The following is a 23,676-nucleotide window of genomic DNA, read 5'->3' as shown; positions in this document are numbered from 1 at the left end:
TAGATAATTAATTCATTGCAATCAACATTAACAAGTCAAACATAAAATTCTCACCCAAATTTCACTTTTGTAATAAATTATAATGCCATGGTGCAACATGGCTGGTGGCGCGGCTGTATTACATCCAATCTGCTGGCAAAATTCATAAGAATATGCAAATTGCACTCTATAGTCGATCTTTCTGTGTGATAATGCAGCAGATGGATTTGCCCGACATTTTGATCGTAGGGCCGCAAGTCACACTCTGAAGACTCGACCGAGGTGCCGGTTCACCCGGATCCAGTGTTGACACAGATGTTAAAGATGTCCTCTTTTCACTGTAGGGATAATGAGTTCTCTTTTTTTGAGCCACTAACATCACAGGCGCGTTTTTTGAAAGGCTCTCAGCATTTTTCCCCTCCGCCGCCTTCATCTCACTGATAAAACCGCCTTTGTGTGCTTTTGGTTGCCCTCAGCAGATCCAGCGGTGCCTGCAGGGCCACAGCCAAGCATTCTTAACTCCACATTGTTTAGTTAGATACTCATGTTGTTTTCAAAACCCGCCGCCTTTAACAGCAACTTCAAGGAGGAACCTTTTTTGCCCCGATCCAAAATATATTCTCCAAACACAATAAATCTATTAGCAAGTCACAAGGGAAGTGAGAAAATAACGAATTACTTTTTCTTATTCCCCTGACAGGAATATATTTTCCGCCTTGAGCCGGGCAAAGTGGATTCAGGGAAGGGAAAATGTCCTTTTGACCCCAAATTGAACAGCGTCTCCGCTTTGATCAGTAAGTAAATGTTGATTTTTGCTTCACTTAAGCCTGCCGCACACATTTTTAACAACTTTCAGAATGTGCGGGATTCCTAAATAATGAAAGAAAAGAAATCTTTTGTGCTTACTGTTCGTACCCAGCGCGGCGTACTGGAGATGACCACACCAGTATCACCACTGACAAGCTTTTGCTTTCCTTACACCGCAGTACGGCGTGGAAATCCAAATAACAGAGCGGGAATGGCGCTAGGGGGAAATTTGATTTGACCGGATTTTAAAGCCTCAGATTAGGCTAGATGATGGAAGGTCCTACTTATCAATTTGCGGGTGGTCTGGTCATCCGTGTACACTGTGCAGGTGGTCGGACATGACCTTTGGTGACCTTTGTGTGTGAGTGCGCGTGTGCATGTTCTCACTTGCAACTGACACAGGCTAAGCTGTTGAGCATTGAAGAAAATTATATTGTATAAAACACACATGAGAAATTTGTGATAAGCAATCAGTTGCAATCACTTTACGTGAGGAATTTATGTCCGAATTTGTAAATATTCTAATGGCAACTTTGGCAATGGTCAACTCGTGGTTGAATCTACCTCATTTTTACAGGGACCACTGTATTTTTAAATGGGTCAACTTGACCCGCAACTTGACAGGATGGTTACAGCTGCCATTCAAACTTTTAACGTCTCCCCCCCGTTAATCTTGCTGATTGCAATTGATTCTACGTATCCTGTCGCTCGTCCAAATATCGCTGATTACCCTCACGGGGGTGATAGGCGTGCTTTTGGCGGAGGTATCGTCAGGTCAACAAGTTTGACCCAAACGCGGCACTACAGGCAGATCATAATCTAATTTGGCTTAGTGCTGATCTTTTTGAGGGGAAATCACCGCCATCATACACCAGGGACATTTTGGAACGTTGTTGTGAGATGATTTAAATGAAATGTGGCGGGTGTGACACCACTTTTGAGTGATTAGCCTTTCTGCAGCGTGCGGATCACATGATGAGTTATTTTGCTTTTGTGTCTGTTATGACTTCACCTTGGCAACGCCCTCACTTTTCTATGTGTGTGTATATGCCTTGACAGATGGAGAGCTGTATGCGGGAGTCTACATTGATTTCATGGGAACCGACTCGGCTATCTTCCGTACACTGGGGAAGCAGACAGCCATGAGGACCGATCAGTATAACTCCAGATGGTTGAACGGTAATGTCCCGACGAGACGTTTGTTCCACAGCCAGCAATAATTCAACAAATTGGTTCCCTGCAGTGGTTAGCATGTCTGCCTCACAGGTGAATTGTCCTGGGTTTGAAACTTGGCCAAGGAACAAATGAACAAATGGGTACACACAATCACATCTGCGGACAATTTTCATCGATTTCATTCGGCTAATAGCTGGTAGTTGAATATCGCTTCATAACAAGCAACCATTTGGTAGATAACATTTGTAAATATTTTTAAAAAAAGAGGCTGTAGTGTGTTTATTATCACTCTCAGCTGAAGGTTACAGTCAAAAACCAAAAACAAAAAAACACGATTGCTAATTGCTGAGCGCATGTCAGCAGAAGCCCACGGCTTGGTTGGCATCGATGGGAACTTGACAGCACGTCAATAGTGACTCATAGAGCTGATGAGCCACAATTGGGAAAGCATCATCAGTGGATGTTGCCAAATCAATTTCAGCCTCGCCCCTTGACGTCGGTCGCACTTCTCGCAAATCTTCCCCTAACCCCGTTACCCCCTTCAGCATTCCCTTGAGGCTAGTCCATGGAATCGCTACACCTGAGTCCCACTCAAAAGTCATGTGATGCTTGCTGTTCACAGGTGGGAGCATTTGAAAGGGGAACTCGACAAAATATTTTTTCTAAAAAAAGTAATACATTCAAAACATGACTCTCTCATTCAATGCATGATATGTATTTAAAAAAATACATTCAAAAGCAAAGCCCCTTAAAGACAGTAAAAGCATCAGTTGTATTTTCACTCACGGAGGCAGCACTTCATCTCCAAATAGACTAAACTAAACTAAAAAAACTCAAACTAAAAAAACTAAAAAAAGAAAATTAAAAAATAAATCAAACTAAACTAAAACAAAAAGAAAAATTAAAACAACATCAGCATTGTAAGGCTGACATGCTTACTTACCACTAGAGCTAAACTAAATACTAATTACCGGTCACGTTACTGTCCAGTGTAAACCATCTATTGTCCAATGATGTGTCCAAAAATATTTGTTTTTGTTTTTAGGATTGGGGGTGCAATTCCACAATATTTAAACGTCCTTCTCAGACTGCAATGATATGTCATTTACTATAGTTGTGCAAGGTGTTGGTAAAAGCTTGGAAATAGATCTCAAAAGTGCTTGGAAAATATGTGTATGTGTTTTGCTGTATTGCCATAGGTGGGTGGATGGGTGGGGCACCTTCTCCTGGGTGTCCGTTCCATTAAGTGGCTGTGTGTAAGTGCACACCAGGAAGCTATTTTGACCACTGATGGGTGGGACAAATTGAATTGGTGTCATAGGGTGCAGTACAAAGCAAAAACACGGATGATTCCTCAGCACTCAGTCATCATACAAATGGCTATTGGGGCCAAACGGCGTGTTTGAACAGCGACCCAAACCTCAACCCTCCCTCCTTTGGACCAGTAAATTGTTATTCTGGGCTCGGTTCTTGGGTTTGGTCAGTTTCTTGTCAGTTGTCTCCTGGTTACAATCATCTTTGTATTATCATATGTCAAAGCAAGCTTAGTGATTCTGTTTGACGTCCAATCCGAGATGCTTGTAGTATCCGGTGTCGTAGAAAATTGAGCCATTTTACGAAACATGTTTTGATCGGAAACTTCCTTTTACTTGGATTATAGCTCGAGATTTTATCCTAGAAGAATTATGAACCATCAAATTTAGTGATATCTTGGTCTTGGTTTTCTGCCACTTGTTCAAGGATGATCAAGGATAATAATAATGTCCGTGTTGTGTGTTGATTTTTTTCTAGACCCCACATTCATCCATGCACACCTCATTCCTGACAGCGCCGAAAAGAATGACGACAAGCTGTATTTCTTCTTCCGTGAGAAGGCCACCGAGATGGGTCAGAGTCCCATGAGCCAGTCCAGAATCGGGCGGATCTGCTTGGTGAGTAGGAAACCTTGTTTTGGCCATGATTATAACTTATCTAACCCAGTGTATTCATACACTTACAGCTTGGTTACAAGCAAGCGACGTTATGATTGTGTTTGTCCAACAAATGGTTTATTAGGGATGTTTTTGGCCACGTGTTCTAAAGGCTCTTTGTGGACAATGAAATACGGCTTTGACTAAACACTTGTGTCAATGTGAGGATCCTTTATTTCCCTTTTAAGGCAACGTGATGATAAAAGTTTGTCTCCCAGTCTCCCAATCGTTTGAATGGGGCGAAAGGCGTGAACAAAGTTCATCATTTCCAGCCCGTGAATCATTTTCATTCCCTTCCTCAGTAGTAAAACTTGGCCGACCTCCCTTGCGCACATGGGCCCATTTGAAGCACGGTGCTGTTTTTGTTCCAACGGGCCAACAGCAAAAACGTTTAGCTCAAACGGCGTTGACTCGCACAGCTGCGAGTCCGATGTAGATATGTGTTACATTTGTCGGGATGGATCACCCAATGCGCCCTTGCGTCCCGCAGAATGACGACGGCGGCCATTGCTGTCTGGTGAACAAGTGGAGCACGTTTCTCAAGGCCCGTCTCATCTGCTCGGTGGCCGGAGCCGACGGTGTCGAGACGCACTTTGACGAGCTCAGTGAGTCTATACGCAAACACGCACACACAAAACTTCAGTTTCATTTTCTTCACAAAATCTTTTAGTTATCGGGTATTTTTGAATACATTTTAGTGCAAAAAAATTGTACCAGATTATTCGATTAATCGACAGAATAATTTTAATCTAAAAATATTTCATAGTGACAGCCCTAGTTCAAAGCATAACATAAAAGGCCTTATGGAATCTCAACATAAACAAATATTGTAGGGAAAGACAATCAGAGGGAACTGACACTGACATTGTTTGACATTTTTTCAAGCTAAAGGAACCCATTGATTGAATACCAGCAACAAAATGGCCTGCAATAAAATGATCAGCCTGCTGCAGATCAAAAAATCTGCATCTGTTAAGAGTTAAGCCTTTGGCGCATATTGCACCTACCCGTACCCTGATATGACTTGTTTTATGACTTGTAACCACAACAGTAAGAAAACAAAACCCAAAAGTCCCAACAGGAATTCACTATTTTGCTCTTCACAGATTGAGCCATTATCTTTCTCCTTTCAACAAGAGAATGAAAAACAAGAGGGGAAATTCAATACAAATAATTCTGCCTTCATCTAAATAATAAGAAGCCACCTCTCCTGGATCATTGCGGCCTGTCCGTTATTCACATGACTGACAGGATTGTGGGGGGGGGGGGGGGGATTTGTGGTATCCTTGAAGGAAATAATCCTTCATGTGTACTTTGAATAGGAGTCTAAATTTACCACAAAATAAGTCATGACATGCGTCATACAGTATATTGTATTTCCACTAAGGATATATATTTTTTTTCTGCTATTGCGTCGAATGCAACGACGCCATCTTATCTGGCACAACGAAAAGTTACAATGATGCAACTTCTTCCAATTTATTTCTCCTGCACTCCTCCTGCCTGTCAAACGGATGACTCACAAATTTCTTCCTCGCAACGAAGGCAGCCATTACCTGTCATTTTCATACCTCGCCGGCGTGTGAGGATTTGTCCTCCTTGCGATCAAAGCGAGTGTGCAGAATGAGAAATGAGGGCTGAGTCGTATTTGTTATTTATCCTTAGTTCAATATGTCCAATTCACCTCCCCAGTTTGTGTTATTGGACGAATAAATCTGTGCAAAGATCAAAAAAGCGCTAACTGATGTCTGATTTGTTGATATAGATCACAAGTTAGAGGAGAGGACAGCGTGTCATGTTTATTTTTCTTTGCGTTTCGCTTAGGGCAATTACTGTCCGTCACTGTTCAAGGCCAGTTAAAACAAGTGAACAAACGATTGTTGCGCAATATTAACAAGACCAGCAGAATATGTTCACCTATCATTCCTCTCCACATGTCAAACTTCATGTATTTCATTTTTTCTTCTCCTTTTTGGGTTTTGGCTTGCATTTTTCTCTCATTAAATCCATCAGTGGAGATGTAGAGCTCACAAGTGCCTGGAGCCTCCAGTCTGCATATGGCTCCTATTAGAGGCATGTTTCACCACAACATCCATGTTTTACTTTTATTCCCCGACGACTCATAGGAACTCTCGTTTTAGTGTCTGATGAGTTTAGATTCAGGACCTCCTGAACCTGGGAACCAAAAAAAAGGACATATGTCATTTTAGGGGTACAAATGCCACTTGTCAATAATCTCAGAACACAACAAAATGTTTTTTTATGTGGGTTTATTTATGCTCAGCAGTAACCATTGATAAATCAGTTCATTAATTAATAAAGACATGCGACAATATTTCAAATATAAATAAAAAAGTGTAGACCGTATTTTGTCACGTTTCCACGCCAAAGAGAATGACTCATAATCCAATTCAAATTTGAAGTTTCCTTTATTTTCCTTTCCAGGGGATGTTTACATCCAGCCGACACAAGACACCAAGAATCCTGTCATCTATGGAGTCTTCTCAGTTTCGGGGTGGGTGTCTTGATTGCATTTGCAAGTGGCTGTCTGGGCCTGATAGCAACTTCTCCAAATTTGAGGAGAAAACACAGCAGAGGCAGACGTGTGTATGCTTCACATACTGCTCCTCTGGTTTGGCATCAGACATGTTGAAAGCAAGATGATAAAAGCACTGCTAATCATGGAGGCGCACTAGACACAAACAGCATCGAGAACCCCGTGCTCGTGGCGACTCTTTGGCAGCACGTGGGCGTCTTTTTATGTCAGTGTGTCAGACGGCTCATGGTGGTGAGAGTATGTTTGCGTATCCTGGGAAGTAGCTTCTACCCGTCGCACGCGGCGCCCTCTGTCATTATCTCAGTACTCACTGGCTTGTTCTCCCGTCCAGATCTGTGTTTAAAGGCTCGGCGGTGTGCGTCTACTCCATGGCAGACATTCGCATGGTCTTCAACGGTCCTTTCGCCCACAAGGAAGGACCCAACTACCAGTGGGTGGCCTACACGGGGAAGATTCCCTACCCCAGACCTGGCACTGTGAGTGGCAAACATATTCATAGCAAGAACACAGGACTGCAGGAACATACAAATATGATTAGAGACACGTCAAGACTTAAAACTTGCAACCTTAAAAAAACATGTACAGTGGATACAGCCATATTTTGGCCATTTTTTGGTTTTGTTTTTGGCTCTGGGGCTCCCCCTAGAGTTATGATGTTACTTGCATAGTACCTTTGCTAACACTCCACAAAGAGAATAAACCCCTTAGTACACAGGTGTCAAACTCAAGGCCCAGGGGCCAGATACGGCCTGCCACATCATTTTTTTTGTGTCCCGCGAAGACAAATTGTGCATCCAATTCGTGTGTCATTACCAGAATTGCAAATTGTCTTCACTTTTAATATCTTTTCTTTTAAATATTTGACCAGTTTTTACTCGTCTGATTTGAAAACGAGTTATTTGTCAGTTTGTTTTGTAGCTTTTACTGTATATAATATGAGGTGCTCATACATTTATTTGGGTTGACAATCATAAGGGGCCTGCAAAAGAATTGAGTTTGACACCCCTGCCTTAGTATTATGGGAAAATATTTATGGCATTTCCAGCAATTAAGGAAAACCACCCAATAAATAATTAAATGTGGCTGAAATATGAGATGATTTTTTATTCATAATTCGAATGAATTGAGGTTTTTTTTAATGCTTCTTATTTTACAATCAAATCATTACATGCTCGACTGTCACATTTGTGAACCCAGTGTCCCGGAGGAACGTTCACCCCCAACATGAAATCCACCAAGGATTACCCGGATGAGGTGATCAACTTTATGAGAAACCACCCCACCATGCACAACGCCGTGTACCCGGTACACAAGCGGCCCCTGGTGGTCCGGACCAACGTGGACTACGAGTTCACCACCATCGCCGTCGACCAAGTGACGGCCGCCGACGGAAGCTATGAGGTCCTCTTCCTGGGAACAGGTCGGTGGAAAGACATCAACCATATTTATTATTATTATTCATTACACAATTTAGGTTCCAAACTAAGGTGTCAATGGAAGGTCAGGGCTTCAAATTAGCCTTTGAATAGTTTGAAGTTGGGGATTTACATGAAGGTTTCAGTGGTGGGTTAAGGCTTAATTTTTTTTCATTAAAATTGCCATTTTGATTTAAATGAGCTACATTTTTGGGTGGATTTCAGGTTGAGCCACTAAGACAAAAACTTTCTAATTCTCGGCTATAAGATGGACCACACTAAATTGTCTGTCTACGACGTCATTTTATGATGGATGGCGTCAAAATTTGATGAACACTGAATGTTATCCTCATTTGTGCTTATTAGATCGCGGAACAGTGCAGAAGGTGATCGTATTGCCGCGAGATGACCTTCAGACCGAGGAGCTGGTTTTGGAAGAAGTGGAGGTCTTTAAGGTTTGTCGCCCTGGTCTCGCTGCCTTTACCTATCGTCTCCTGATTTCTCATTTGAGGTGCGAGGTCTCAATGTCTTGATTGTTTTTCGGCAGGTTCCCACCCCAATCACCACCATGAAGATCTCATCCAAGCGCGTAAGTAGGAGAAACATCTCACAAAGCGACATGATGCAGAACGTGTCATTGAACGGACTTTTGGTTCCTTCAACAGCAACAACTGTACGTGGCGTCGGTGCTGGGCGTGACGCACCTTGCTCTCCACCGATGCGACGTGTACGGTGAAGTGTGCGCCGACTGCTGCCTGGCTCGGGACCCGTACTGCGCCTGGGATGGAAAATCCTGTTCCAGATACTCGGCGTCGCAGAAGAGGTGCGTTCGTTTAAGAATGTGCACAAATAATTTGTTGTACTTTAAACTTGCGTGAGTTTGCTCTGCTTTGTTTAGTTAATGTTTACAAAGAAAGCAAAACATAGACAAAGCCAATCGGTATTGACATGTTATATAAACATTTTGGATAATGGGCATTTTGATGTAAACAAGCAAATCATGAAGGTAAATTTATCCTCTTAATCCTCAATACAATCTTAATCCTCATGTCTGTTCTATACTTCCTCCTAGTGGCAAATATGTGTACAATCAAAAGAGCAGCAGAATGATGACAGAAAATACCTATATTCTTCATATTGTATTTATTTGTGGTATAATTGTATGTTTTCTATCAAGTACAATACTGTGAAGAGTCAAATAAACCCTTTGATCCTTTTAGACGCAGCCGCCGTCAGGATGTCAAGTACGGCAACCCCATCCGCCAATGCAGAGGCTACAACTCCATTAGTGAGTTTAGAAATAGCTTTACACATCCACCACCAGACTAAAAGTTTATATCAATGATATTGGTATACCGATCATCTCATTGCAAACCTAAAGCTACTACTTCGTACATTGTTTTATTTTCCAGCCAATAAGAATACCCTGGAGACAGTTCAGTATGGTGTAGAGGGCAGCACCACGTTCTTGGAGTGCCAGGCCAGATCCCCCCATGTTTCTCTTAAGTGGCATCTTCAGAAAGAGAACAGCGACAGGAGGAAAGAGGTGGTTACTATTTTTCTTATTAGTTTTACTTCTGTTGGGGTTTTTTCTGGGGGGGCCATAGGTATTTTAATACTAAGAGGAACTGCCGTCTGTGTTGTCCATCTGTGCTTTAACCTTTGCCACTTCCCAGATTCGCTCCGAGGGCCGCATCCTGAAAACGGACCAGGGCCTCCTAATCCGCTCCCTGCAGCCGTCAGACAGCGGCATCTACCAGTGTACGTCGACGGAGAAGAACTTCAAACACACGCTGGTCAAGCTGCAGCTGGTGGTACTCTCCAGCCGCACCGTCAACAACGTCCTGGTGGAGACGGGCGCACCTTCCCTCGCCCTGGCGCCACTGCAGTCTAGCGCCTGGACGCCGAGCGCCGGCCAGTACAAGGACCTGCTGACCATCCTGAGCCAACCGGAAATGGGCCTGATCAACCAGTACTGCCAAGACTACTGGCAGCTGGGAGACAGCGGCGGTGGCGGCGGCCTGGGGGACGGCAAAGCCAAGAGCCTGAAGGAGCTGAAGGAGCAGAAGAAGCCCCGCAACCGCCGGCATCGCGACGACGAGACGAGTCCCGCGGAGACATGAGGCGCCTGAATCGACCAGTCGTGAGTCTACCACAACTCCATAAACGCTACACTATTCCTCCGGTGTTGAGGAGTGACTCAAAATGGACGCAATACAGCAGAAAAGACAAAAACTCTTGGATGAAACACAATATTTATTGTAGGTTGTAAAAAGTAATTCTTTGTACCTATCTAGAAAAAAAAAATGTTTTTTGTGAATAGGATGCTGTTGTTATTATTCTAATGTTCTGGTTAGTGTTACTGACGATGTGTATTTTGTCCAGTTTGTCTTTTTTTATGTTTGGTGTTTTGGGAGCATTCACCGCCGCATGGACGAGAACTGAAAAGTGGAACTTGGACTAAAATGCTCCTCTCAAAAGCTTTTCAAAGACGGCACAAAAGGAACATTTTTCAGGACCACGCAAGTCAATTATTTTCATGTTCCACCACCTGGCCATAATTTTACGGATTTGTCTAACTTTGTGCACACTTTTTAAAATGTGAAAAAAAAAAAACACAGTCGAAGAAAAAAAATGGCAAGTGTGTTCTTGCTGCTACTATCCAACTCTGGAAAGAAACGAGCGTACTCCGCTGCAAAATAATTAGTGTATGCCAACAAATCTTTACTGAGATGCAAAGAATATGTTTGTCATTTTGTAAAGTCTGTCATATGAGTTGTTCTCCAGCCTTTTACGCCAAGTAGCACCTAAAAGAAAAGCCTTTAGCTCACCATCATGACATTAAAATGCTGCCACATAGTAGGCCTGAGTGTTCATGACAAAAAAGAAATCACTCTTACCACAGCCCACACCACGGGATAATCACTCATAATAATATTTTTGATTATCGCTTTATCTGTCGCCCACTTGAGTTATTTTTCCATCTAATTGTTGCATCTTCAGTACAGAGTGATCATTGGACTGAAGGAGACTTTAAGGAATATGAACGTGACAATTTGACCTCCCAAAATGCAGATTCCAGCAGGCAGCTATTTTTAACTGAGTCTGTACAAAATAAAAACAAAGCACCTTCTGTCACTAAACACACACTAATGTAATGTGAGACATCATTTAAAGGCGCTTTTGATATTTTGGAGATGTGTCCGACACTTCTAAGCTTCCAGCTTTGTGGAAGGGTCCCTAAAAAGAATCATGCGGTGTACAAACACATTGCCGTGCTTCCTTTACTGTCGTTGTAACAACCGTGTGTCCCAATACTTTTGTTCAGGTGCACATGCAATATAGTCGGTGCTGCAGTTTGACAAGGGTTACACACATACACACTCTGATGTCCCCACGGTGCACACACACACTCATACAAGTACCACACAGCACTTGCTAACACACGCTCACACAATCACAGACGCACTTTAATACAAACACACACACACGGTCATAAAAAGGGAGAGTGCAGTTCAATATGGATGGCTTACATTTTAGATGTAAGATTTCACACAAGGTCAACTTTGCATTCCTGCCGTTTTCACATTTTGGTTTCATTGAGTCTATATTATGTCGCCGCTGAGAATGAATTATGTCAGAGTTATGATTCATCTTTAATTTTTTCAATAATTAGCGAGCGGGGGGGGGCATATTGATAGAAAAGGTACAAAGCAATTTGGACAGGGTGTCTTTTCATGGTGCATGGCATGTACAGTGTATGTAAAGTGTTTGTCTAAAAAGAGGTTTTGTTCCTGTAGATGTCGGGGAATGTCTTTCTCATTGCGGGAATATAAAAATAATATAAAAAAAAAAAACAAGAATAAATATGGGCTCAGCTTTTTTTAAGAGGGTGTCAGAGTCCAGATTGTACTTATGTTTGAAATCTTATTTCTTGTGTTTTTGCAGACTTCCCTCTGGGTCATTGGTGTAAAGTATGACATTGATAAAATGCACACTTGTTATGACTTGTAAACATAATCATGATAATAATAATAATGACTTCTTCCCCATCAATGTTGCTGACTAATAAATAAAAGCTCTATATTTTATAATAACAAATTCTATCTCATGTTTGCCCTTTGGTGAGGAAGTGTGAAAATTGGAAATTAAGATTCGCCCTTCAAATTAAATTTGGGCTTGAAGCACACAAATGTTTTAAATGAAGCTTTCATGGCAGGAGTAGGGATTCAAATTATGGTTTCAATTTTGGGTTAGGGTTTCAAACAAGTTAGTATTTTAATGCTAAAAGGGGTCATATTAAGGCTATACAAAAAAAAAAGTGTGAGGTATGACTCAAGCACACATACAGATGCACATAATTGAAAGTGAGTAGATTAGGATGCTTAACCAGCCTTAGATTAAGGTCAATAAGATCTGTGAGGTGAACCCACAAAGCTCTTTAGACACTTCACTGCTCCCGTACAAACCTGTACTAAAATGTTTTCTATTATTATTAATAGTCTCTATTTTGTAGTTATTGAACAAACGTTTTTGCACATCTGCATTATTGCCTCACGGTAGCCAAGGTGGGTGAGCAGCACGATGAGTTAGATTGCAGCATCAAGGTTACAAAAAAAGTTAAGGTTTCAAATTAGGGTTTGAAGCAGAAAATGGGGTTTCAAGTCTGAGTTAGAGTTCCAAATTAGATTTGGGTTTTCAAACAATGGTTTCAAGAGAGGGTCGCCGCTTACGTACGGACTCATTGGGAACGATTGTGTCCAGACTCATAGTAGATAAGCACTTGAGCCGATGTTGATCTTCCGCTGAGCGCAGCAAAGTCCCCGTCTCCGTCTGGTTCACCTATGGACCCTCACCCTCGCACCTCCCAAACTCCTGTCCTTGCACCCCATTGGTCGGGTTTCCCGTCAGGTGGGCTAGGAGGACGCCCACTATCCTCTCCTAAGTTTGAAAGGAAAACATTTGCAAAGTTGTTTACCGGTGCCAGGTCAGAGCACAGGGCCGATCTGCCGATTCACTTGTTCTCTTGAGCGCTTTTGGCTTTGGCAGAGGGGCCGGAGCCGGGACCAGCAGCATGGGGGCGGGAGCGAGTGCAGAAGAGAAGCGCTCCAGGGAGTTGGAGAAAAAGCTGAAGGAGGACGCCGACAAGGACGCCAGGACCGTCAAGCTGCTTCTGCTCGGTAAAGTCGACAAACTGAAGGCCTCGCAGTGGAGCCGAGGCCACTTACAGTATATGGCACTTGTTAAGATGATGATGACATTAGAATGTGTATAAAGGGTAAGAACAGGAAAAAAAATGGCAAACATAAATCAACTTAATATAACATTTAACATCAAAATATGTAAAACTATTTGAATCAATAATTTTTAGGTTACATTTTTGAAGTATTTCAATGAGGGGATAAAATTAAAAGTTGCATTGCTGTGTTAATAAAAGAAGTAATTAAAAAAATACTACAATATATCCATGTGCAGCAATCAGTATTTTAATGAAGGAAATTTAAGTTAAATGTTGCATCTTGCATTGTAATGTTTACAAAAGATCAAATAAAATAAAACAAGGAAACTTCAATTTCTTTTTTAAAAATCTTCCTTTTCTCCAGAAAGATTTTGAAATTGAATCTGATATAAAACTGTTTACTATAAAAAAAATGAATATATTATATCAAATATTTTAAGTTAGAAGATGCTATTTTAAAAACCTATTAATAAGTAGTAAAATGTAAAAAAATTCTGGCCTTAACATTTAACTTTTTCTCAAGCGTTTCAATGGGGGGAGAAACTGTTTTTTTTTCTCAAAATAATTGTCTGACTGTATACTCTTTTAATTTCTATTTATTATTAGTCACCACCAACAAATAAAATAATTCAATTGGCAATTTTAAATATTTGTTTTAACATTGAATCCTTCCACTGTATTAGAGTTAGTGAGATCATCATGACAATGTAGGTCAGGGACACACACAGGTTTGTCCTGACATCAGCTTTGAAGCAGATTAGATGTGCTATAAGAAGCATTAGGAGCCATCGGCATCCTCCATATGAATACCATGACCTCATCATTTTTCCATAATAATATATGAAGCATTTGTCTCATGTTCTTTTTGTCAATAATTATGTTTGTGTCATGTAGGGGCTGGCGAATCAGGAAAAAGCACAATTGTCAAACAGATGAAGTAAGAATTTTACTCTTCTACTACATTACAAAGTCGATTGGGCGCACCAAAGCATGACATCCATAATTGGTTGTAATTTGTTTGTTTTAATTTAATTTAGCAAACCCTAACAACCAAAAACTCACTCAGTAGCGGCACACAAAATTGACTGCACAAGACGTTGACTATTGTGTATCTAATGAAGTCACTAATAAATTGTTTATCAGGCAACAGATAAACACCTACATTTTTTAATCTTTAGAATTATCCATCAAGATGGCTACTCTCTTGAAGAGTGCCTGGAGTTCATCTCTATCATCTACAGCAACACCCTTCAGTCTATCATGGCAATCGTGAAAGCTATGACCACGTTCGGAATCAACTACGGCCACCCAGATCAGCAGGTGGTAGAAAAGCCAGGCGTACCACACCGTGGGTGTCCTCCGTGTTGATCATTTGGTTTGTTTGCAGGATGACGCCAGGAAACTGATGCACCTGGCCGATACGATCGAGGAGGGCACCATGCCTAAGGAGCTGTCCGACATTATCCTACGCCTGTGGAAGGACTCGGGCATCCAGGCAAGCTTTGACCGGGCTTCCGAGTACCAACTCAATGACTCAGCCGGATAGTAAGTACGCCTCGTCCCAAAATTAAGATGGAAGTTGTGAAAAGAAAAAAAAAACTGTGAGTTCATTCCGCTCTTTCTCTGTCCTTTAGCTACCTGAATGACTTGGAGCGTCTGGTTCAACCAGGTTATGTCCCCACCGAGCAGGATGTGCTACGATCTAGGGTGAAAACAACCGGTATTATCGAGACCCAGTTCTCCTTCAAAGATCTCAATTTTAGGTGAGAGGAAGGAAAACTTGAGGTTTCAAAAGCGTAGAAATCAAACAGTAATTTCCTCACTCTGTTTGAACGAGAAGGTTTTCCCAAGCCTCTTCTCTGGACTAGATTCTTTTCCAGGGATGAGAACCTTTCAACCTTTCAATACTAGAACCTTCCCTGTGCCTCTATGCAGGATGTTTGACGTGGGTGGTCAGAGGTCAGAGAGAAAGAAATGGATCCACTGCTTCGAAGGGGTCACCTGTATCATCTTTATCGCTGCTTTGAGTGCCTACGACATGGTGCTGGTGGAGGATGATGAAGTGGTGAGAGGCTTGGACATTGCATGTATAAGGACGTTGTGTTCTTTCATAGCAGGCTATACGCGTAGCAACTTAGCCACCTATTAAAATGGGGGTTCGCAAGGCAGTCTATTTTCTCCACAGAACCGAATGCATGAGAGCCTGCACCTGTTCAACAGCATTTGCAACCATCGCTACTTTGCCACCACCTCCATTGTCCTCTTCTTGAACAAGAAGGACGTGTTTGTGGAGAAGATCAAGAAGGCTCACCTCAGCATGTGCTTCCCCGACTATGATGGTGAGGCCTTAGTAAACAAAAAAATTGTATTTTAGTCGATTTTTCAGGAAACTGAGCTATACCTTAACGTTTGTATTGTTTCACTTTATTACAAAAGTTGCATTTGATCTGTAGTTTTTCATGTCATCTCTTTGAGGTCCAAATACCTACGAGGATGCTGGCAACTACATCAAAGTGCAGTTCCTGGACCTGAACATGCGCCGAGACATCAAAGAGATTTACTCGCACATGACCTGCGCTACCGATACAGAGAACGTCAAGTTTGTGTTTGACGCTGTCACCGATATCATCATCAAGGAAAACCTGAAAGACTGCGGTCTCTTCTGAAGGAGCTTCGCACGTGAGTCCAAATAGGGTTCTGGGTAGGCTTGTAAAGTATTTTTTTAAGCTTAGCTTAGGGTTTCAAACAAAGGTTGGGGTTTAACTAAATGGTTTGAAGCCACGTTCAAGTTTGAAATCTAGATTTCATTTCATATTTGGGTTTTACAGAGAGGTTGGAACAAAATTTCAATAGGGTTAGGTTTTCAAATTATGGTTTCAATCGTGGGTTAGGACTGATTTTTTGTCTTTTTTTCCAGAATTGTGTAAGAATACTCTCTGTGTACCATGACACCTACTGAGGACAACAAAGCAACCTCTCAAAACACGAGCGGGAAGTCGTAGCTTTGACTTCTGTGGACTGAACGGAAACTGCAAACCATCAGAATTCCCCCGTTGCTATTTTTTTTTTTTTTTTTTTAGTGGAGCTAACGAGCTGTCTGCAACGTCTAGCAGACATCCAAACGAGTTTCTCTCTCAGATGCACATTCACACTTCAATCTCTATTAGACTAGCAATGGCTTTGTATGATTATTTATTAATATTATTTTTTTAGACACAATCACTTTAAATTTAAAACTGAAAGTCTGTGACACTGACCTACGGGTTAGTGTTTCAAATTAGGATTTCAAGCCTGGGTTAGGCCTGAGTGTTAAACAGTCCCATGCCCAAATCCACTATTAAAGCTTCTGTAGAGAACAAATTATGTGTCTGTTTATTTTTTTTCCAATGAGAAACTAGAAATAAATAAAGTGATGCTAGAATTGGTTTCAAAATTTTATGGAAGAGGATTAGGGCCAGTGAAGAAAAAAAAACGAGGGGTGACAGGATTCTGACTTTTTTTCTCAGAATTCTGACTTTATTCTCAGAATTCTGACTTTAAAGTCAGAATTCCCCATTTCTGACTTTAAAGTCAGAATTCTGACTTTATTCTCAGAATTCTGACTTTAAAGTCGGAATTCTGACTTTATTCTCAGAATTCTGACTTTATTCTCAGAATTCTGACTTTAAAGTCAGAATTCCCCATTTCATTTTTTTTTCTTCACTGGCCCTAATCCTCTTCCGTAAAAATAGGGTTTGATGCCAAGTGTAATAAAATTATGGGTTTTAAGTATGGATGCCACTATCAAATAATTTTTGAATTGTATATATACTTTTACAGCCATATGAAGAGGATTCATTTCTTGCCTCGTACAACCAAGACTCCTCCCACAGCCACTATAAAAACTTTACGCATAGGTGGAGCGCTGCCAATAATGGTTTCTGTTCACCCCTCCTTAGCTGCTGTTTTTGCTTTGTGCATTTGGGTTGTCAAATATGTGGCTGGATCAAAGTGTCCTGATCCACGGACTGCTTTTATAAATGGGAGATGCTGCAAACAGTGCCCTCCAGGTAAGAAAACAACACAGGTTGATTGATGCCTTTAAAGTGAATCAAATATTTAATCACTTTCTGCTTCAAAGGGCAATATCTGGAGGATTTCTGCACAGAAACGAGAGAAACCATCTGTCGCCCGTGTTCTAACAACTCCTTCTCTGAAAAGTATAATGTCTTTAACAAATGCACTCCTTGTCAGTTGTGCCAAGGTAAGAGCTTATCGTGAACGTCCTAGAAGACAATTAAACAAAGCACAGTACGATGATCAAAAACACCAGTGCATAAAATCTCACAGAAAGTGGTTGGATTTATTGTATCTGGACAGACTATGAAGAGAAATGTTCTCCAGCCGCAAAGTGTTTGTGTCGCCCTGGTTTCAAGTGTTCCAATAACACGTGCTCAGAGTGCGTGAAACCTTCTCGAAATGTTGGTGAAGAAATGGAGAAAACAGGTAAGGCCTATTTTGAAGTGATGAATATAGTGAGCCCACATTTATCTTGGTGAAAGCTGAAGATAGTAAGACATTTAATATTAGAGTATATATAAAAAAAAACGTTTTAAGATATATTGTTATACTTCTTCCACACTTATCAAAACTTACTTCAAACGCATTCTGAGCACCTGCAAGTTGTGGTCAAGAAATGTCAGACATGTATGACAATATATGACACCACATTGGGGTTTCCAAAGAACATTCAACCACTTTTTTTTCATCACGCCTGGTTTATTGTAAAAAGAGCACATGCGAAAAAAAGAGAATTAAAAATGTTTGACATTTAAACACCAAAACGCAAGCAACATCAAAACATTCAAGCAAATCATATGTTTTTCTCACATTTTGTCTCTGCTCTGTGGGAACAAGATGTATTGGACAATGTAGTTTCTTTCCTTCTTCTTGCTTTCACTATTTTTCTGTCACGGTGAAATTAGCCAGTTGTAAAGGTCCGTCTCATATTCTCTCCAACTTGGTTTGGACTTCGTCTCAGTTTTTACAATGTCTAAGCTTGCAAAAATGGGTGTTGATAATGCATTTTCAGCTAAACTTTGACTTGATTCCTTTCCAGAAAAGGATGCATTTTGTATGATCCTTGGCATCGGATATGGTATTCTGGCTGTAATTCTTCTGATGATCTTGTTTCACACCTGCATAAACGTTGCAAAGAAAAAAAGAGCAGGTGGGTTTATGGTTATTTTGTGTGTTAAAATGTTTGACCATACAACCCGACATGTGATTTGTTTGTTATGTTGGAATTGTAAGGATTTTTAACTTCTTCACTGACTTTTCCATCTTTACTTTTTTAAGTATTGCAATTAATGTTTTTTCAGTTTTACCACAGTTTTGTCCAGTTTGTAGTATTTGTAGCAGTTTTTAAAATATCTGTTCAAGACTTTGGCCACCTTTTAAAATGTTCAACGCATTTAAACATAATTACCGAGTTTTTACATTTACATTTTAACCAATGTTGATTTTAAAATCTTGGCCAATTTTGAACTTCTTAAATTTTACTCATTTTCTTTCATGATTGTAACTTTGATTCAGAGATGAAGTGTATTGATCGTTTGTTTCCTTCTACGTGTGCTTCAGCGATAACCCCTGCCACAACCACAACCCCATGTCGCCCACACCTGTCCATCATGGAAGAAAGGGGGCTCCAGCAGCAGCTCTTCATCCAGGTTGATTCTAAGAACCAGCTCCAGGAAATTGTCACCAACTTGTCATAGGGATGGGTGTGTTTGGAATGTTATGGAAGGGCCTTCAATTTTAGAAAGCTCCATTCTAATGACAAATGTAATGTAAATATTTTCTATTTTTTTACTCCCCCCCTTTCTTTCTCTATCTCTCCCTCTCTCTCTCTCTCTCTCTCTTTCTCTCTTGCTCTGTTCATTCACCGGCTGGGGACATCTTACAGGAAGTGGTTGGATTTCTTTTGTCTTTTGACAAGAATACCCAGATATGTTCTCCGTTCTCCAACCACAAACATAATGTCTTCTGTTGTCACGGTTTCCTGTGGTCATACGATGCACGCTTGCTATGAATGGAAAACTATGTGCGTTGCAGCTGGCTAGAAGGCGGTGAAGACAGAGAACAGCACATTTTTGAGAACAAAACAAATGTCTATGGCATGGCCCCTATTGGTTTAATTAAAAAAACACAGGCAAACAGCTGCAATTACTTTGACACAGATAACTTTAACTTGAAATTTATGAAAAATGTTTACGTGTAACTAAAACTATGACGTGATGCCCAAGGACATAGTGTGGTACCTGCATCCTGTCATAATGTCAAAAATATTCATCCTGCCGTAGCATTCAGTCAGGACTACGAGGAATTTAATTTGCTTTGTTTATTTCGGCAAGTATATAATCAACACTTTTTTCAACTTCATTTCACATTTGGTTTTTGCATGACTTGTCGAAAAGGGCGGCGGAAGTTTCATTTGAATACAGCAATGACAAGTTACAACAGATCTCGACAGTTTGTTTTGAATACAACAGTAACAATTGTTATTATTGTTACGATTATTATTTATGTGTTTACATTTGTTGACTGTGGTAAATTGAAATGTGGACTGCTCGGCCCTGGTGCTTTCACCCTCCGCCTGTAGGGGCGCTGGCAAACCCCCTTTACCCAGACCGACGATCACATGACGGTCTGGCCGGCTCCCATTACCACGCCCTCCTTCCCCTCCCTATCTGGAAAAGCCCAACCAAACATCTGACAGGGAGGGAAGAGGCGAACCACCACCGACTTCCCAAGATGCTGGCGCTAATAAACCGGCTTTTAGACTGGTTCAAGTCTCTCTTTTGGAAGGAAGAGATGGAGCTGACCCTGGTCGGCCTTCAGTATTCCGGAAAAACGACGTTCGTCAACGTAATCGCCGTAAGTCGCCACCTGCTAGCTGGGGCTAACTAGCCCAATGCTAATAGCATGAGCGCTAATGATGGGAGAGCGATGACTAGGAAGAAGTCATCGATTTAACCTTTGTTTCCGCAGGTCATACATAATGTAATATTACCACGCTGTGGTGCTACCGTCATTAAAAAAAACTGGATTTTAATCATAAAAAAGTTCATCCTTGCTTGCTAGGAGTTGAATTAGTAAGGCTGGCTAGCACGATCAAGCTAGTGTTTGGCTTTGTATTTATGACGACTGCATCGCTATCCATTTTCATTTGGGAAAACACATTTTTCACTTTATGACATATTAAGTGTGAATGTAACGTAAAATGAATATCAATATTAATCAATAGTAGTGTAGTGTGTTGATTAATTTTACGAGAGTAACCGGTTTGATTTATCTTATTTTATTTATTTTTGTTTGCGAATGTGCGTATTTTTGAGTGATCGATTGTAAATATTCAACAAGTCGTAATTTTATGAGAAAAATGTCAATTATTAAGAAGTGTTTTTCTATTTTCGAGCTTAGTCTTATGAGAATAAAGTAATATCTTTCCATCTTTTCAGAATTTTCTTTTTAATATTTAGTCATTGTCATGAGATGACATAAAATATTTGGTTGTTTATAGTTGAGCAAAGCATTGGTCGTTAAATCGTAATTTTTCTCGGAGATAAATGGATTTTTCAAGGAAAACAAGTCTTAATTTATACAACATTGTATATTAGAATATTTTCAAGATTAGACTTAATCTTACAACCAATATTTCTGCAATATAATTTACATTTTTCATAAAGTAATACATTTACATAACGATTATAAATGACAAGAGTAAAAACAGGATGCAAGATGCACACGTAATGTTATTGTAACTGACACATACACTTGCTACTGTTACAACTTCTATGATGCCTCAATTGTTTTACTTTTACGAGTAGTCGTATTAACAGTCATGGGCTGCTTTTAATTCGATGTGGTGCTGTTGGTTTTAATGTTAATTCAATGTATTATTCTGATTATAATCCTGCCAAGGGAAAATCCAATTTAAACTCTGCTGTATATCGACAAACATGCCAAAGATGAGCACCTTTTTGTCTAAGTCATCATAAGTAGCCTACTCCAACCCTAAAATAGTTGGTCTTATTGGGGTTCTGTTCCATCCTGCAAGGACTTGTGGGATTTCCTCCAGTCATAAGACCGCTGAATTCATTTCCACTTATCTGTGTCAGGTGACCACATGTAGTCATGTGCTGTGCTGTGTGTGTGTTTGTATGCGCGCACACACACACTAGATGTCGTGGTCATGCAGGCCAAAACAAACGAATGAGCCATTTCTGTTGACGACACATGAGTGAGAGTTTAAGTAGTGCTTACAAATTTAGCAAGTTTAACAATTGCAAGTTTTAAAAAAAAAAATTGTCAATGTAATGAGGACAAGCGCCATAGAAAATGAATGTATGATTACGTGATTATTATTTTCAGCCTTAGTCAATGACCAATTGATTAACTTCACCCATAGTCCGTCAAACAGCCAAAGTAAAGAGTTTGCCTCTAATGTATCAACGTGTCTTCTTTCAGTCAGGCCATTTCAGCGAAGACATGATTCCCACAGTTGGCTTCAATATGAGGAAGGTCACAAAAGGAAATGTCACCATCAAGGTGGGTGGTTCCAGCTTTTTGTTTTTAAAAAAATCAATCCTTGTGTTGTTTTTACAAAGAGGAAGTAGTATTGAATGGCAACGCATTTTCTCTGCAGATCTGGGACATCGGAGGGCAACCACGGTTTCGGAGCATGTGGGAGCGCTACTGTCGGGGTGTCAACGCCATTGTGTAAGTACAGCAGATAGATAGACTGAGGTTTTTAGCTAGGCTAATGCTATTTGCAGACAAGGAGGCCAATAACCGATATCGGGAGCTGATATTCATTTGTAGTAAAAATGAAAATATTGGTGTCAAAATAGAAAATGAAAGTCTTAACTTTTTTTTTTTAATTCTATTAAGTGTAATAAAAAAATAAATTAAAAAAAAAAACGGCATTTAAAGGGTTTTCTTTAAACCTAGAACTGTGGTGCTCATTTCCAGATACATGGTGGATGCGGCAGACCGAGACAAGGTGGAAGCGTCGAGGAACGAGCTTCACAATCTATTAGACAAACCTCAGCTGCAAGGGATCCCCGTGAGTATTCCTTTTCACACCGGCTCCTCGTGATCTACTGTGACAACCTGTTCCACAAAGTGACTGTCTCGGTAGGTTTTGGTGCTGGGGAACAAAAGAGACCTGCCGACTGCTTTAGATGAGAAACAGCTTATTGAGAAAATGTAAGTCCACACTACGGAGGGCATTTCTGTTTGCGATACAATTCTGCTCAAACTTGTCAAAAGTCACAGATCACCATTACAATCTGCTCTCGTACATCATTTAAGCATTACACACATTTTTGTGGGTTTTTGTTCAAATGAGCTCTTTTCCGTTTTTAGGAATCTGGCAGCCATTCAGGACAGGGAGATATGCTGCTATTCCGTCTCTTGCAAAGAAAAAGACAACATTGGTGAGTTGAGGAATAAGGGGGGGGGGGGGGGGGTCTGTTCAAAATAAAACAATCATTCAGAAGGTTTGTTTTCTGTGTTTGTTTTCAGATATCACCCTTCAGTGGCTCATTCAGCACTCAAAGTCCCGGAGGAGCTGAAAACGATGAAGGGCAGATGTTGATTGCCAGCTGTTTGCCATGTAACCGTCATGCCACTTCGGACGTGTCCTTAACTCACCACATGCACTCTTCTGCTTTTTTTTTTTTTTTTTTTCCCCCCAGTTGTACCCCCACCACCATGTCCAAACTCTTTGGGAATGCACTACTCCAAAATGTAATCCCAATACCAAATGAAGACATGTAATTGGCATTATTTGTCCTGTAAATTTGTACGATGTGACTTTTGACAATGTTTTTGTTTAAATGGTAAAGCGGCTTTTTTTTTCTTTTTTTTTTTTTCTTTTTTTTGTTGCTGATTCATTTCCCCACCTTGTATATTTGTGATAATTATGCAGTCAAGCAGGTCTATACGAAGGGTAGGTATCTAGCTTGTATGATTTTTAACAGCAATTGCGCGTATGAATATGTGATTCTATTTAAAGTCTGAATGATCAAAAAGGACGTCTGCTGCAGAGTTGTAGTGTGTATACTGTACTCTGCTCTGTAAAAAGTAAGCCTCCTAGCAATCTGTTTTGTGTTGCGCGAATGGCGAAATTTGAAGTGCCTTGCGCAAATGTTTTATCTGAAGCAACACTGCATGCGAGGTGTTGTGCCAAGGAGGAATTAAAGACACCAATCACTTCAATGTATTCAAATAAAGGCTTGCTTTTTAATACGTGAACTGAACTTGAGTTTTACTTTGTTGTTAAAGCGTAGCATGGCTAACTTGGGGGTGGGTAAAGTATGGCCCTGGGGCCACAGAAAGCCCTATCTGTTCTTTAATTTGTTGCACTGAGCATTTGCATTAATAAATAGCCCTGTAATATTTCCTGTAATTTAAACGCTACCATAAAAAAGATTAATGAATATTTTTCAGTTTATCTCATTAAATCGGATATATTGTACAGTTGTACAC

At 40.6% G+C, this 23,676-nt stretch overlaps 3 protein-coding genes across 6 annotated transcripts in view; all 3 read left to right on the top strand.

Annotated features, from left to right (window-relative positions):
• sema3fa (sema domain, immunoglobulin domain (Ig), short basic domain, secreted, (semaphorin) 3Fa) overlaps positions 1-11,990 on the top strand; it is a 40,923-nt gene extending 28,933 nt beyond the window's left edge. For both annotated transcript variants that reach the window (XM_085923695.1, XM_085923696.1), the window contains 13 exons: positions 680-773; positions 1,846-1,965; positions 3,754-3,893; positions 4,423-4,537; positions 6,378-6,447; positions 6,821-6,965; positions 7,687-7,909; positions 8,271-8,359; positions 8,452-8,493; positions 8,570-8,727; positions 9,125-9,192; positions 9,317-9,450; positions 9,581-11,990. In XM_085923695.1, the coding sequence (XP_085779821.1) occupies positions 680-773; positions 1,846-1,965; positions 3,754-3,893; positions 4,423-4,537; positions 6,378-6,447; positions 6,821-6,965; positions 7,687-7,909; positions 8,271-8,359; positions 8,452-8,493; positions 8,570-8,727; positions 9,125-9,192; positions 9,317-9,450; positions 9,581-10,027 (1,845 nt within the window). In that variant the 3' untranslated portion in view covers positions 10,028-11,990. The remainder of the gene's footprint in view (positions 1-679; positions 774-1,845; positions 1,966-3,753; positions 3,894-4,422; positions 4,538-6,377; positions 6,448-6,820; positions 6,966-7,686; positions 7,910-8,270; positions 8,360-8,451; positions 8,494-8,569; positions 8,728-9,124; positions 9,193-9,316; positions 9,451-9,580) is intronic.
• A 988-nt stretch (positions 11,991-12,978) lies between these two features.
• Positions 12,979-16,444, top strand: gnat1 (guanine nucleotide binding protein (G protein), alpha transducing activity polypeptide 1). Its single transcript, XM_085923157.1, has 9 exons — positions 12,979-13,084; positions 14,038-14,080; positions 14,322-14,463; positions 14,531-14,688; positions 14,778-14,906; positions 15,079-15,208; positions 15,329-15,482; positions 15,619-15,822; positions 16,061-16,444. The coding sequence occupies exons 1-8, from the start codon at positions 12,979-12,981 to the stop codon at positions 15,807-15,809; spliced, it is 1,053 nt and encodes a 350-aa protein (XP_085779283.1). The 3' UTR covers positions 15,810-15,822; positions 16,061-16,444.
• A 612-nt stretch (positions 16,445-17,056) lies between these two features.
• On the top strand, positions 17,057-23,457 carry arl8ba (ADP-ribosylation factor-like 8Ba). 3 transcript variants are annotated; one of them, XR_015067601.1, is made up of 7 exons: positions 17,057-17,192; positions 17,264-17,386; positions 17,503-17,628; positions 18,242-18,352; positions 18,763-18,905; positions 19,088-20,058; positions 21,652-21,732. XR_015067601.1 is itself a non-coding variant. In XM_085924659.1 (7 exons), exons 1-7 carry the CDS (start codon positions 19,741-19,743, stop codon positions 22,758-22,760), a joined length of 756 nt encoding a protein of 251 aa, XP_085780785.1. In that variant the 5' UTR covers positions 18,928-19,740; the 3' UTR covers positions 22,761-23,457. The 3 variants fall into 3 exon arrangements, 1 of the variants encoding a protein (XP_085780785.1); XM_085924659.1 differs by lacking the exons at positions 17,057-17,192; positions 17,264-17,386; positions 17,503-17,628; positions 18,242-18,352; positions 18,763-18,905 and adding exons at positions 21,830-21,903; positions 22,156-22,249; positions 22,325-22,392; positions 22,552-22,622; positions 22,711-23,457 and having other exon boundaries at positions 18,928-20,058; XR_015067600.1 differs by having other exon boundaries at positions 18,763-20,058.
• The last annotated feature ends 219 nt before the right edge of the window (positions 23,458-23,676 follow it).

Source organism: Syngnathus leptorhynchus, chromosome 11, assembly GCF_054491065.1.
Source record: "Syngnathus leptorhynchus isolate UIUO chromosome 11, UIUO_Slep, whole genome shotgun sequence".
Lineage (NCBI taxonomy): Eukaryota > Metazoa > Chordata > Actinopteri > Syngnathiformes > Syngnathidae > Syngnathus > Syngnathus leptorhynchus.
This window is presented reverse-complemented; position numbering and strand designations above follow the sequence as displayed.